Here is a 16,551-nt window from a genome sequence, read left to right as displayed (position 1 = left end):
CTGATTCCGTGTCAGAGACATCCCCAGAAGCAGGGAGGGGGCACTTTTTACCCCCCCTTCTGGCCACTTGCCGCTTCAATCCTGGCAACAAACGCCTCAAGGACTGCTGCCATCGCATCCACCGAGGTCGCAGGGGCACTAAGGGTTAACTCTTGCATGGTTGGGGTAGAAGCCTCCGGTTCAGACTCCATACAGACCCACCTATATATGCCACCCTAGTACTGCAAGGCAGGACCCACAGGCCACCCTCCCAGCCGTAATAGAGAGCAGGGGACCCCCCAGGAGACTCACCACCCCGACCAGAGTGCAGCACTGCTGAAGAGCGCTGTCCGTCCCTCAGGAAGTATTCTGCGGGCTTTGGCGCCGTTATTTCAGGCACTAGAGGCCAAAAATAGTTGCAAGATGGCCGCCAACATGCAGAAAAACAGCATGTGGGCTACAAAAAAATGGCCACGATACATAGAACCGCGTCCCCAGTAAAATGGCGGCCATACACGTTTTAAAAACCCCAGTAACACACAACAGAACACAGTACAGCGCACACACAGCACCATAATGCAATAAAAAAAATAGCACCTCACAGCAGCACAGAGCCCCCCCCCCCCCGTCAGACCCCCCACCTCACAGCCGCCACCCAGAACGGGGGAAAGAGGGAGAGGAAGGGAGAGAGGAAAGCAGGGCGAACCCTCAATCGACCTCCCCAGGAATGCACCAGCCGAACCACCCTGCCAAGGCAAGGGGATACTACTTACCCGTCCTGCGACCACCGGCTGGAGGCATGCCAGACAGAACAAACGTCCGCTTGCGGCATGGCTGTCGGCCCGGCACACTGACGCAGCCATAGAGACCGGTCATATGTGCGCCCTGTAGCATATAGCTCACCGGCCACCCCTGGAGCAACAGGGCATGTCGTGGACGGCCTAGCTAAAGGCCGGCACATGCTCGATGGCCGAACATGGGGGGGGGGGGGGGATCTACAAGGATCAAGATCCAGCCTGTCACCCAGTCGGCAGTTGATTGTAGATCCCAGGATCCAAAAATGCAGGAAAAATGCAAATAAACGCAAAAAAAATCCAGAGCACATGGGCTCCAGAAGGGCCATGTCTTCTAACGCTAGGCAGAATAAAACTGGGGCTGCATGATGCAAGAGAGTGGGATGTACCCGGGGGACCCCGCCCCCTGGGAGGTGCTGTACAGAGAAGTGTTTTTAACACTTGAAGTGCTGTTTTTTTCTGCCTAGTCTCTCCTTAAAGGAAGGATATATAACCCTAAGGTCAATGCTGCTGTGTCCGTCCATGAACGGAAGAGAAAAATAGGGAACGCTAGGTCTTGTCTCAGAATTGTGATTGATTTCCTAAAGGCAAATTGCAAGTGCAGCTGTACTTAATGTGCATAGTCTGTTTCCCCAGAGCTTGGTGAATGTAGAGAAGTTTCACATTGTAATGAATAGCCACCTTGTTAAAAAAACAAACACACACAGCATTTTGCTTGCATGATGGAAAAATCAGAGCTTCACAACATTTACCAAGCTCTGGGGAAAAGGAGTGCAACCGAACTTGCAAAGCGCAGTCAATTTGCCAAGAAAGGCTTCTTTTGCTTATTACTTGCTGCCATGAATGTTATTCTAAGACATTGGAAATAGACCTGTGTGCCCAGAACTGCTGAATGGTACACTGAAGCACCTAGAAGAAAGGGTAGCCCAACACCACAACAGGTACCCTACTTTTTTTTGACCACTTGGAATACAGTGTTTTCTCTGGTTCTCCACAATTAAAAAAATAAAATAAACTACACACCCCCATGATGCATAGACTAGTCTGTTACCCATATGCCTTTTCTCTTCTCATTTGGTTCCATGTGACAGGACAGTGCAACTATGCCAAAATCCTCTTGCAAAGTCATCTACTGATCACAAATTCACATTTCAACATGATCTTGGGACCAACGCAATAAATCAGCTGCCACATTTTGTATGGCATCTCAAGAGACCCAGAATAAAATACTGAACATACCCAACTGGGTAGTGCATCTTGGGATTCTTTCTTGGCCAATATCTACGTTGCACTGAGGTTTGGCCATACTCTGTATTTGCTACAGTGCCTTTGATATGAATAAACCCGTTTTTCTTTCATTTCTAAAGCGAAAATTCTGAGATTTCAGCTTAATAATTTTTAAAGAACCTTGCCTATGTAAAGAGCTAACCTAGCATGTAAACTTGTACACCTAGCGTGTAGACTTCCTGTCTGGAATGGCAACGAGCGACATCCTTTTTCAAAAAAGGTAAAAATTGCAACAGTGGATGCTGTGAATGTTTACACTAAAACACACTGTGTGTAAAAGGGTCAAATGCCCCTGTGAGAATCACTTTGTCTGCTGGTGGTTAGGTTGCTGCCCTGGAGATATAAAAATCTTTGCACAGGCCAAGCGTGTAATACTTTAGACCATGGTTATAGCTAGGGTTGTCCCGATACCGATACTGGTATCGGTACCGATATCGAGTATTTGCGCTAGAACTTGTACTCGCGCAAATACTCCCGATGCCTGATAGAATACTTTTTTTTTTCTGAGTGCGGGTGGAGAGGGGGCGAAGAGTAGAGCAGAGCAGTCCTCGTATGGGGGAGAGGAGAGCTGCTGCCGCCTTAGACAAAGCCAAGTCAATCCCCCCCCTCCCCGCTGCCGACATCTAGTTACTATGCGCTGGGGGAACACAACAGCTGTCATTTGAATAGCTGGGTGTTCCTTCCCCTGCCGCGCCGTCATGTATAGCCCCTCCCCTTGCCCGGGCACTTTGATACGACGGGTGACCTGACTATCAAAGTTTCTGGGCAAGGGGGAGGGGCTATACATTACGGCGCGGGAACACCCAGCTATTCAAATGCAAATGACAGCTGTTGTGTTCCCCCAGCGCATAGTAACTAGATGTCGGCAGCGGCGGGGGGAGGGGGGTGGGGATTGACTTGGCTTTGTCTTAGGGGACACAAGGCTGCATTAGGGACATGGCTGAATTTAGCGTGAGCGCCACAAGGCTGAATTTAACGCGAGCGCCACAAGGCTGAATTTAACGCGAGCGCCACAAGGCTGAATTTAACGCGAGCGCCACAAGGCTGAATTTAACGCGAGCGCCACAAGGCTGAATTTAACGCGAGCGCCACAAGGCTGAATTGGGGACACAAGGCTGCATTGGGGACACAAGGCTGCATTTGGGGACACAAGGCTGCATTTGGGGACACAAGGCTGCATTTGGGGACACAAGGCTGCATTTGGGGACACAAGGCTGCATTTGGGGACACAAGGCTGCATTTGGGGACACAAGGCTGCATTTGGGGACACAAGGCTGCATTTGGGGACACAAGGCTGCATTTGGGGACACAAGGCTGCATTTTAAAAAAAGTATCGGTATTCGGCATCGGCGAGTACATGAAAACAAAGTATCGGTACTTGTACTCAGTCCTAAAAAAGTAGTATCGGGACAACCCTAGTTATAGCAGTGGGATCCAAGAATGTAACTGGCCCTCTTCAAAATCCAAGCTTTTGCCTTGAACTGCTCCAAGCTATTTTTCTCCAATTTATTTATAAATCCAAGATCTCCTAAATAAAAGATGTACAAAAATGCTGTTACTCTATACAAAACAAGCTGACACGCCAACTTTAAGGCAACTGCTATGAAAGCAGTAATTATTATTTAATTGTAATATAGTATGAAAGTTGCTTGAGACCAAGCATTACTATGCAAGCTCTTGCAGCAGAACTATTACAAAACTAGAATGACAGACTTTTGTCACGATAAACAAATGTTATATATACACAAAACATAACTCATGTACAATATACAGAAGTACTTACTGCTCCTTGAAGTAAAAAAAAGAAAATAAATAAAAAAAAAAAAATTTGTAAAGGAACACAAGCAACTTCCATTTCTGCATGTATACAAGCTTAGGTGTTATATAGCCCATTGTAGCAGCACACACACACACAGAAGAGGGCAGTGACTTTTCTAACCTACTACTGGAATACCAGCCATACTGTGTCACAGGCATTATATTTAATAAATACAATACATCAGTTCACCAATTACACTGTCCAGCATCTGCCAATTGCTTATTTATTGCTCACAATAATTTGAATCTTTACAATTGGTATCAGACCTCACAAGAAACCAAGTCAGACATTTTATATAAAACCTATAAAAGATATTTAAACTTTTATCTAATACTTTTAAAGGTAATTGGCCGTTTGACCTTAATGAGATGGTGCAGCCAATTTATTATATAAAATAACATTATGAATAAAATAGGAAGCTTATTTACTGCTTTTAAGCAGACATTTGCACAAGACTTGCCGCCACCATCATTACTTACATTTAAATACAAAAAAGACCAGTATATTGTCCATTTCCTGCCTCATGAAACAAAGCCAGATGGCCCCTGCACTTCAGCTGTAACAAAATCACCATCTACAGCAGAAGTCAGCCTCAAAATGTACAATTATATTAGGGTATATTTATATATATGACAAAATAGTGTGCAGGATCCCATAGGAATTCAATAAATTATCTGCTTTTCATTTAAAGAAAACAGTCATCTAGTTCACAATGTATGAACATCTGAAAAGTTTTTTTTTTGTTTTGTTTTTGTAAAAAAAAAAAAAAAAAAAAAAAAATAATCTATAAAGACATTGTACACCACTGTTAACACTTTTTTGTCCACCTGTATTGTCCTTTGGATGCATACTCATTTTTTTTCAAACTTGAACTTTTGCTGGAAGTGTGATATAATGAAGATTGAATGGAGGGGGAATGAAAAAAAGAAAAAAGAAAAAAAAAAAAAAGGAAGACGGATGCAAGTCAGGGCCCCCACCCCTGCTCGCACATAACAGTCAATGGCGTTAAAGGTTTTTCATAATGACTGAGAATTTATTGTGGCAGTCCGAAGATTTAACTGTGACATAGAGTTCATGTGTTTGTTTAATGGCTTCAGGGGAGTGTTGCACGTAATAGACTGTGGAAATCGATGGTGATACCGGTCTAATCGCAGGTATTTTACAGTGACCAACTTTCCTGTGGAAGAATAAAAATAAAAAAGATTAGAAAAAGCAATTTTGAAATTCGTAAATTGCAAAAATGGAATCTCATTGGCAAGTTTAGCTTATTCAAAATGTCTGAAACCCCGCCCCCCCCCCGCGTGCGTTACAGCACAAGCAACAATGCTAACACTAAACCTCCTCTAACTCTAAACTGGTAACCCATGACACAAATGGCAGTGGTGGATGAGCAACTACCATTTTGTAAGAGGTCGACAGCAAATTACTACCAGTATGGGTTTGCTTGGAATATGGCATGAAAAAGCGGTGTTCAAGGTGGCCAAAACTGAACAGAGCGACACTTCAACCAATAGCTCCTTGGCATATTACACGACTGGGTATTGATGCCGAGTGATGTGACCCTGTATTGGGACAAACGCACCTTTTCTTTAAAAGCTCTGCATCAATGTAAGCAACACTCTGCAATAAAAGGTATTAAAGTGGAACTAAACCCTCTCTTTTACAGCCAAGGAAGCCGCCATCTTGACCTCTGATCTTCAGCTGCCATGGTGCCGATCACAGGATCTTCCCAGCTTAACCAGAGAAGAGAGATCACCAACAACAGCTGCAGAGCCTAGGGAATGACATCACCCAGTTACTATGGGGCATCCATTGTTGGTGGTCCCTCTATACCAGCTGGGTGGGAATATACACATGAAAAGGGGCATCTGCTTGACGCAGTATTCTCGGTAGTGGGAGAATCCACCGTCCTCACAAGCAAGCAAGTGATCTGGTCTGATCATTACCTAGTGCAATTTCAAATTCTCACCCTAAACATCTCAGACAAACCAAAAGGAGCACCTATGCAACCCTCCCTCCCATACAGAAACGTGAAAAAAATCACCACTGAATCATTTCACAACACCTATTCGAACCTCGAATCTTACATAAACCCTCTCGAGAAAGACAGTTATGAAGCTCTACTTGACGACTTCGAGGAAAGTATCAAGCAGTTAGATGAGAAACTCAATGCTTTTGATGCCAAACTTAAGGCCACGCTGGATACAGTGGCACCCCTCTCCCAATCCAACTTCAGGCCAAAAATCCACAAATCCAACCCATGGTACACCCCCAAATTAGCCACCCTTAAAAATAACTGCCGGAAGCTAGAAAGGAAAATGGCAAAAAAACAAAACCCAGGCCAACAAAATCCTTTACAGAATACAGACCCGCGCTTATTTCCAGCTAGTAAGGAAGCGTAAGAGAACAGCCCTAGCATCCCGCATCAAACTAGCGGCCAATAGTCAAGCGGAACTATTTAAAATCAGTAAGGAGCTGTTTAATCCATTCTTGGCCTCCCAACAAAATCGCCCAATCTCAAGCCCTATGTGACAATCTGCTTGAGGCCTTTACCAATAAAGTTTGTGACATCCAAGCTGGCCTAGGTCCCCTAGACCCTGTCCCCCCAGCCAACCCCACAACTAAGATTGACCGGCCCCCAATCACATCACTCCCCTTTGTTCCTTTCAACCAGTAACAAAAACTCAGCTCCTCAGCTCTATTAAACACCTAAAACCTTCCTACTACGCCGATGACACCTGTCCAGCCTGGCTGCTTAAGGATAATATCAACACAGTCATCGATGAGATTCTGATCCTGGTCAACCTCTGACAACTGGAGAGTTTCCACACCAATTCTAAAAAAAGCACGCTGGATGCTAAAAAGTTATGTCCAATCATCGTCCCATCTCAGGACTATGCTTTCTGGCTAAGTTGGTGGAATATGAGGCTCTTATGCAACTCCAAGTACATTGCGAATCACAAAATCTCTTCCACAATGCCCAATCGGGGTTTAGACCCAAAAGAGGGATCGAGTTATCCATCCTGGCCACCAGAGAAAGGCTGCTGGAGACGCGGGGGGGGGGGGGGGGGGGGGGGATTGGGGTCGGCGGCCTTGGTACTGCTTGACCTCTCCGCGGCTTTCGATACTGTCAGCCATAAGATCCTCCTGGCTCGGCTACAGGACGAAGTCCATATTACAGGCGTATCCCTCACCTGGATACGCAATTTTCTGACAGGCAGAACATTCCAAGTAAAATTGGGTTCATTCAGGTCAGCGAGGGTGCCCCTCCTCTGCGGGGTCCCTCAGGGCTCGGCAATCTCCCCGTGGCTGTTTAATTGCTACGTGAGGCCTGTGGCAGACATCTCTTCATGGGGGTTGGCCACTCAGGTATACGCTGACGACATACAAATTGTGGCCAGCGACGTTCTCAACCCCATTGGCAGCCCACCTTCTCTCCCGTTGCCTTTCATCTATCCAGACCTGGATGAAGGACAACCATCTGGCCCTGAATTCATCTAAAACTGAGGTACTTCTCACAGGTCCACCACAAAGCCTAAATCTGCTTGCAGAGTGGCCCGTATCAATGGGCCCGTGCCCCACTCCATCCAGCCAAGTAAGAAACCTGGGTGTCATATTTGACAACAAACTTTCATGGATCTCACAGGTGAGGAATTGCACCAAGAATGCCCTCTACTACCTTCGGATGTTAAGACGGGTAAAACACCTGCTCTCCCAAACACACAGAAATACACTAGTACAGGCCTTAGTCATCTCACGCCTTGACTTCTGCAATGTGGTATACCTTGGACTCCCTATCAAATGGCTTTCCAAGCTGCAGCTGGTGCAGAACCAGGCAGCTAGGTTGATTACAGGGACTTCAAGATGGGACCATATTTCCCCCATTCTCAGACTACTCCACTGGCTCCCATGCGCAAAGAGGATCAAATTCAAGGCTTTGTGCATTATGTTCAGGGCCTACAAACAACAAGGCCCATTGTTCATTAATAACATGGCCATACATTACCACCCCCCCAGGGCCTTGAGATCAGCCGACCTGGACTTTGCTGCCACCCCTTTAGTAAGGCTGACTTCCATCGGTGGCCGCTCCTTCAGAGCCAGAGCCGCCACACTTTGGAACCTTCTCCCGTTGCCTCTGAGACAGACTACCGCTCTTATCACCTTTAGAAAGGCCCTGAAAACTTTCCTCTTTGAGGCAAGTTGATTTTGACCACCCTTAATCAAACTACCTTTGTCCTCTTCCCCTCCCCTGCCCTCTGTCCTCCCCACCCTAAACCTCTTGTTCCCCCCTCCTTTTGTTCCTGTTTGTCTTGTATTGTTTATATGCTATACATGGTTTTTTCTTTTATCCATGTATACGAGCCATTCGTTCGTCTACGCCAGGGGTCCTCAAACTACGGCCCTCCAGTTGTTCAGGAACTACAATTCCCATCATGCCTAGTCATGTATATGAATCTCCGAGTTTTACAATGCCTCATGGGACTTGTAGTTCCGCAACAGCTGGAGGGCCGTAGTTTGAAGATCCCTGGTCTACGCAGTCTTTTTTTTTCTCTTTTTTTAGATTGCCTTTTGGTTCAGAATAGATCAGCGGATCTCCTTCCAGTGCTTAGGCACACCCTCTTGGGTGTATGTGGTGCTGTAAAGACAATTAAAATCAATCAGTGGCTCTCAAACTGGGGGGTCGGGACCCCCTCGGGGGTCAAATGATGATTTGCCAGGGGTCACCGAATACTGGGCTGTTCCTGAAGCCATTTCAAGGCTGTTCATGAAGCCCGTGGCCGTCCATTCAGCCTCTTCGCAGCCACCCATTCAGTTCACGGGATGGCTGGGTGGCAGACTAGAGGTCAGCTGATTGGTGAGGAATGTGAAGTGGGAGGGGCTGGAGGAGACCCCATCTCCTGATTTCAGCATAGGTGTCACTGCTACGAGACAACACAAAGTCAGAGACACAGTGAAGTCGAAGACACAGTGAGTAACACTACTTGTGATTATAGTTGCCATTAAAAGTCCTACAGTTCTCAGGTCACCAGATGACCTTGATCAAGAGCCCCTAAGTTGGCTGATCAGAATTCCCTGCCAGCACTGCCACTCATCCCATTCCCCCCACCAAAGTGCAAGAGAAGGAATAAAAATAGAGAATACATGGAGGGGAGAGGAAAAGAGGGGGAGGAACAAAGATAAAGAGAGAAAGAATGAGAGAAATAAGAAAGATGGCTAGAGAGGATGGGGGGGGGGGGGGGGACGACACACACACAAGAAATTCGCATAGAGAGAGATAAAAGGGAAATGAAGAACAAAGAAAGAGGGGGTACATCATAAAATGTACCAGAAGGGGTTTTAATATTTTACAAGTGGAAGGGACTCAGGGAGCGCTAAATGTCCGTGGGTTAGGGGCGCAAATTACTTGTATTGCCTTGGGTGCCGACAACCCACCCTACAAATATTTTAATGTTAGGGGTCCCCACAACATGGGAAATTTTTCAAGGGGTCACGGCACTAGAAGGTTGAGAACCACTGCTCTATACTAAGCCAGCGCTGGGACATAATCACGTGACCGGACTAAAGCACCCTCATATTAAGTATATAAATCTTTCCTTTCACAAGATGGACAGAATAGGCTTGAGGGTGGGAGTAGATACAAATATAGTGTTTGACCAAACGTCCACTTTAAGCACTTGACCCCCCAGGTTTTATCCTCTTACCACCAGAGCATTTTTTGCTATTCAGCACTGCACTATAACTGTCAATTGCTCAGTCATGCAACACACAGCACCCAAATTACATTTATATTATTTTTTCCCCCCCACACAAAGCTCTTTTGGTGGTATTAGATACCATACATTTTATATACACACACAAATTCCACCATGCCAATAAAACATTCCAAAACAAAAAAAATCTAATTTCTTCAAGAATTCATGGTAACAATGTAGTCTGCTACCGTCTTTGGTTATTGGGGAACATTGTGTGGGGGCATGTGTGGAGACACTAGTCCGGTGATTGTGTAAAAACGCTTATACTCACTGGCTGGCTGCAGCGATCCACTCTTCTCAATGACAACTTCCGTGTGAGAAGGGAGCCGGTTGCCAAGCGATTTACATCACATGATGGCTGTGATTGGACACAGCTGTTATGTGATCAGGAGGGCCAATCAGAGCACTCCTGCCAATCAGCAGGGCACCGTGAAAGGGTGACATGAGCACATCGGGATTGTGCCACGATCACCCTCCTTTCCGAGGGACATTCCTGGAAAAGAGGAAGCGCCCCACCCGACCGTAGAAGTGCAGTAGCGGGGTGGTTAATGACACTGGCTGGGAAGGGGCCAATATTCAGGAGCAATCAAGGGGTTAACAGTGCCTAGCAAGCAATATGTGCTGCTTTTTTTTTTGCTCAGATTAAATGAATTTATACTGGGAAAGGAAGAGATACCGGTGTTGGTAGTAGGAGATTTTAATGAGGTATTGGACCAGGGGGTTGATAGGTTTCCCGCACCGTTGAGCTCAGACCTCAGGAAAAATAGCCGCCTGGGTCAATTTATGGAAGAAGTGGGGTTAATAGATCTGTGGAGAGTGAAGAACCCGGGGACTCAACAATATTCTTGTTACTCAAGTACACACTCCACACTCTAGGATTGATATGGCCCTGGGAAATCAAAGAGCATTGCAGATTGTGGGAAAAGTAATATATTTGCCAAGAGGAGTGTCCGATCACTCTCCTATGGTTTTGACCCTAAATCTAGGCGGACAAAAAACTCAGAGAGATTGGAAAATTAACGCACATTGGTGTGAGTTAATAAAGAAGTCAGGAGAGGTTCTTCCTAAACTAAAGGAATTTGTAGATATTAATGAAGGTTCCACGGGAACCGGGATATTATGGGACACCCTGAAGGCGTACCTTCGAGGGGTCTTGATTCAGCAGGTGGCAAAATTTAATAAAAAGGCCAGGGAGGCGGAGGAAAAATCCCGTAGAGAGGTGCTAGAGGCAGAAAATGACTATGTGGGGAACCCAACGCCGAAGGGAAACATGGCTTGAAAGACAACAAGCATATAAGGTGGTAATTACAAGGGAAGTAGAGATTAGACGACTTTTCCTGCGACAAGCCTCGTTTGCAGATGGTGAAAGTGTGGGAAGAATGCTGGCGCAGGTGGTAAAGTCTAATTCTTCCCCCTCCGGCGTTCGGTCCATCAGATCAATAAGTGGCGCGATAACATCAGACACCTCAGAGATAGTGCAGACCTTCTGGGCATACTATCAAAAACTGTATACTACACAGAAGGGGGGAAGGAAGAAAGAAATGGAGGATTTCCTGGGGAGACTAGAAACCCCGCTGATAACACAATCAGAAAGGGAAAAATTAGAAACCCCAATAACACTTGGGGAAATACAGTTGGCAGTAGCAGGCATGGCGAATCAAAAATCGCCAGGACCAGATGGGCTCCCGGTGGAAATGTACAAATATTATGGAGATATATTGTTACCTGAGCTCATAAAAACTTTAAATGGAGCGGCCTTAGAGGGTAAACTCCCTGCCTCAATGTTGGAAGCAACTGTAATAATTATACCAAAAGATGGGAAAGATCCTCTGGATCCCGCGTCATATAGACCCATATCCCTTTTGTGCTCTGACGTTAAAATAATAGCTAAAGTCTTGGCAACAAGGCTTAACAGGGTTATTTCAAAACTAATTCACCCAGATCAGACGGGATTTATAGCTAATAGATCTACCAGTATGAATATCAGAAGGACATTTCTAAACCTACAAACCCCAACACAGAATGAGGGATCAAGAGCTGTATTGTCACTGGATGTGACCAAAGCTTTCGACAGCGTAGAATGGGGGTACATATGGAGGGTGTTGGATAAATTTGGGTTTGGCCCGATATTCTCGGGGTGGATAAAAATGCTCTATGACAGCCCTAGTGTGCCAAGTTAAAAATAAATAATGAATTCTCAAAAAAAATTGTCCTTGAAAGGGGGACGAGACAGGGGTGTCCCTTGTCACCCCTGCTCTTCGCCCTAGCGATGGAACCTTTGGCAATCGCTATAAGGTCAAACATCGCGATATCCGGATTCCAGAGAACGACGGGAGAAGAAAAAATCGCGCTTTATGCCGACGACATCCTGCTCTTCCTGGGAGACACGGGACAATCACTGACAAAAGCAATGAGCCTGGTGGAGGAGTTCGGGAGTTTTTCGGGGTTAGAAATAAACTGGGGGAAATCCGAGCTACTGCCGATAGATCCACTTGGAGAAACGGCGATACGGGGATTGCCACAGTTAACAGTGGTAGATACAATGAGATATTTGGGGATATTGGTGACGAAAAATCCCAATCAATACATCAATAAAAATCTTACCCCCCTACTTGCTAAGTTCAAACAAAAGATCTACATTTGGAAAAGTCTCCATCTGTCAGTTGCGGGTAGATGAAGTTTAATCAAGATGATCTGGCAACCGCAACTTCTATATATAATGCACAATTCCCCAGTGTGGATTTGTAAGAAATGGTTCAATAAAATTGAATCTCTCTTCAGAGAGCTAATATGGAAAGGGGGACAGGCCAGGATACGTCTTTGCACATTACAACTCCCGGTGGGGGAGGGAGGACTTGCGGTACCCCAACCCGAGATTTATTATTTAGCGGCACAACTGCAACAATTGGGGGGAGGTAATATTCCAGGAGGAGGTACCCTTAACGGGAGGATAATGATGAATGGGGTCTCACATGACACTATTTTTGAAGCACTAGAGGCTGACTCCTTTAGGCATAGGAACCCAACAATAAAAATGATAACTAAAATATGGAAAAAGGTTAAAAAATTGATGGGATATACCGGGTTTTCTGAATACTCCCCACTATGGAATAACATTAAATTGAAGGAAATCCTCCAGATAGGAAAAGTCAGAGTATGGGAAATAAATGGCATTAAAAAGGTTGAAACAACTGTATATAGAGGATAAATGTAAGAAATTCCAGGATTTAATAGTGGAATTTAAGATACCACAACAATCATTTTTTACTTACATACAGGTGGGGCATGCCCTCGAAACCCAATTTAGGACACAAGCCCTAGTGTGGTGTGAAATGCCCCTTTTTCAAAATTTAGGTAAGGTAGGACCAACTAAGGGACTTATCTCTGAATTATATAAACAGTTGGGTAAAAAGGCTAATATGGGCATGCATCTCCTAAAAATAAAAGAGAAATGGGAAGAGGATCTGGGGGAGGTGACACAGGATCAGTGGCGGAGGGTCTTGGAGATGGGACCGAAGGTTTCGGTCTCACCCCCACAAAGGGTCTCCCAGCTGATGCTGATAAATCGAGCTTATTATACACCTAAACGCCTATTCAACTTTGGAAGAAGAACAGATGACAAATGTCCTAGATGCCGGGGGACTGGAGACCTAGTACACATGGTGTGGCGTTGCCCAAAGCTGTTTCGATACTGGGAGGGGGTGATAAGGGTCTTGGGGGAGACATTAGGGGTTCCTCTAGAGGCGGAAGCCACACTATGTGTACTGGGAGTTAGGAGGGAACGGAAGGAGAAGAAAGTCACCACAGTCGCAGTACTGAGATGTTTGTTCCAAGCCAGAAAATTAATAATAAGATGGCAGGCGATAACACCCCCGGCAATAAGGGAATGGATTGGTGCAGTAAACGAGACGATCTGTAAAGAAAGAGCAGTTTATATAAAAAGAGGTAACCTGAAGGAATTTGAGGAAATGTGGAGACCTTGGCTGGAAGAGAACGGTTCCCCCCTCTAGTGGGTAAGAATTATAGCTGGGGAGAAGTAAAATTAAAAACAACACCCTAAAATAAAGACATATATATGCCAACTTAGGAAAAACTAGGATTGGGCTGGCCCTGAATCCTCACCGGGGGGAGAGAAGAGAGGGGATGGAGGGACCAGTTATATAAAACTAAGGGTGAAGAGATTAGGTATTAACCACACCGTCTATAGCTAAAGAAATAATTCCCCTGATTGGTGGACGTGATCTGAGCATTTTTTCTCTTTTTTTTGGGATGCCGCCTTCCCTCTTTTTTATACAAACAAGATAAGCAATGGGTATATACCTTTTTATATTAGCTGTGTGTTACAATAAGATTAAGATATATATAAGGAATAATGTTGATTCCTGAAATTTTTTATAAATGATTTGTTTAATAATCAAATGTGATTAAGAAAAAAGACAAATAAAGAATGAAAATTTAAAAATATGTGCTGCTTTGATTCACAGATCTGGCTGCTGAACTGTGTACAGAGCCCTGTAGTGCATGTAATTGGCTACAGCTGATCAGTAGGTCTTAGCCATAAGTCATTGCCTGCCACCATATGACAAAATCCTGCTGTATCCAATCACAGCACGGATTAGCAGGTGGCACGTCTAGTTCCGCTAGAAGCCCTCAGGTCACAGCTTTCCTGCAATGCAACCCTGTTAATTTAGGTTAACAGGCCCACACAAGTTCAAGTTGGGCAACTTATTGATTTCTAGTCGGGCTGCAGGGACCTCCAACAGATCCACAGAGGTAGCTTTTAATATAATTGAGCCATTTACCATCAAACCAGGATCCATGTAGTGCCTTGAAAGCTTTCCCTGCATAGTCTGGGGATAAGCATTTAACATAAACACATCCCTGGAAAGACAAAAAATAAATAAAAAATAATTAATACTTGCCAAGAAGAGCATAACAGCGGTATGTTAATAAAAAGGGTAAAGACAGACAGTTACCTCTCTGGAGTTTTTATCTACCGCAATGTGAACTATCCCTTCATTATCACTACATTTTTCCAAAATTGCTTCTTGAATTGCCAAATGCCAATGATCACCAATTTCCCTGTAACAAAATGACCATATTAATGCCTTCAACTTGAGCACTACAGATCATTTAAACAGTGAAAACATTTGTATATAGCATGTTTTCTAGCACAGCACAAGGTTTTCTATTATAGTTCCATTTTAGAATTGAACCAATATACTTACATGACTGGATCAAACATATTGCGTATTTTTAAACAGGGGGTCAAGCTATTTGGAGGAGAATTTCTTTTATCCAGATGGAAAGCTGAAAGACACAAGATAGGAGACACACAAATTTAAAATACGGGATTCTTTGCAATAGGTTTTCTATATGCTGATCGATGCTTAAAAAAAAAAAAAAATTGTTGTTTCAACCAGAAATGTCATTCACCAAGCCAGTTCTACAGAAACCTGAGTTTTTTCCCCCCTTACAACTGTCAAAATACAAAATAGAATTTAAAATGCCAGTGATCTTGGCAGTCGCAACCAGTAGATTTAAAAATGTATACACAGTGTGCTGCAAAAGTATTCACACCCTGTGGCTATTTATTTTGTTACATTGCCTTTAGTTCCATTTTTTTAATCTGAATTATATATGAAGGATCAGAATAGTCTAAGTTGAAGTAAAATAAGAAAAATGTATACATAAAATTTTCAGAAATAAAAAACTGATAGTATTTCAAAGTTCATGACACTGTTTTAATGCTGAATATTAAAAGCAGTGCATGATATAAGCTCGGTTTAGTGGTAATAAGTGTGAAATGCAAGACTTCAGTGGGTATAAAAAGAAGTCCGCTTGGTAGTGTAGGCTTACTGCGGCTGTGTGCGGGGTGTACCAAGATGGCCGTGACAGAACATCCCTTCAGTTACAAGTTTTGATGGGTTGCCAAATCTGACAGAACACAGGGTGTGTGCTAATGAGATCAGCTGTCAACTCCTTTCTGTGTCATGACAGTCTGTCCAGGAAGGCAGAATTTATCAATGTTTTTTAAACAGCCATGAGGAGAGTGAGGCAAGTGTGGGTAGAATAAATGGAAAGCGGATTCATACAAAAGTACATTAATGCCACAATTGGCACCTTTCGGGGGGGGGGGGGGGGGGGGGTAAAGGATACCAGTCTTTGACAGGTATCCTTTCCCACTTCCGGGAGTCCGGCCGCGACTGGGAACCCTACTGCTGACATCGAGGGACAGCAGAAGAGGCAAGTGTCCATTTATTAAAAGCCAGCAGCTGCAGTATGTGTAGCTGCTGTCTTTAAGGGCTAACATTTACAATAGGGCCTGTTACCTCCCCCTGCTACTCATCAGGTAAAGCAATGAAGAACCAAAATCCTTACCTATAACAAGTCCATTTGGTCACAGGTGGCCAGACTCTTCGCCAGCACTTCCTTTTTGGCAGCTGTGAGATAGAGGCAGTGATTAGCTGCAGAAGCAAAAAAGGTGGCCAACTGGACCAAAAGGGACTTGATCCTGATGAAGTATTTCAGCGCTTTTACTACAACCAATAAGTTGGGATGTTTTGTTAAATATACATAAAAACAGATCGCAATGATTTGCAAACCTCAAACTTGTGTTACTCACAATAGAAAACATATCCAATGTTTAAATTAAGACAATCAAAAAAATATATATATATATATATCTTGGCAAAAAGCAGAGGGTCTGAAAAATAAAGATGGGCAGATGTTCACCAATCTGAAAAGCTGCTTTTAAAAATTGTCAATTTTAGAATAACGTTCCTCAAAGTAAAATTGCAAAGGACTTTAAAGCGGAGTTCCACCCAAAAGTGGAATATCCGCTTTAAGCACTCCTCGCCAGCCTTACATGCCACATTTGACATACAATTTTTTTGTGGGGTTTTGAGTGGGACTTTGT

At 44.3% G+C, this 16,551-nt stretch overlaps 1 protein-coding gene across 2 annotated transcripts in view; it reads right to left on the bottom strand.

The window, feature by feature from the left end:
* Positions 1–4,071: 4,071 nt before the first annotated feature.
* LEMD3 (LEM domain containing 3) overlaps positions 4,072–16,551 on the bottom strand; it is a 61,302-nt gene continuing 48,822 nt past the window's right edge. Inside the window, exons 10-13 of one of the 2 annotated variants that reach the window (XM_040344086.1) lie at positions 14,861–14,942; positions 14,609–14,714; positions 14,435–14,513; positions 4,072–5,056 (exon numbers count right to left, since the gene is read on the bottom strand). In XM_040344086.1, coding sequence (XP_040200020.1) covers positions 4,896–5,056; positions 14,435–14,513; positions 14,609–14,714; positions 14,861–14,942 — 428 coding nt within the window. In that variant the 3' untranslated portion in view covers positions 4,072–4,895. Of the gene's footprint in view, positions 5,057–14,434; positions 14,514–14,608; positions 14,715–14,859; positions 14,943–16,013; positions 16,076–16,551 lie in introns of those variants that run through there. The other variant, XM_040344087.1, reaches the window with a different exon arrangement.

This window comes from Rana temporaria, chromosome 3 (assembly GCF_905171775.1).
Source record: "Rana temporaria chromosome 3, aRanTem1.1, whole genome shotgun sequence".
NCBI classification, from domain to species: domain Eukaryota; kingdom Metazoa; phylum Chordata; class Amphibia; order Anura; family Ranidae; genus Rana; species Rana temporaria.
Note: the sequence above shows the minus strand (reverse complement) of the source record. Positions and strands in the feature narration are given on the sequence as shown.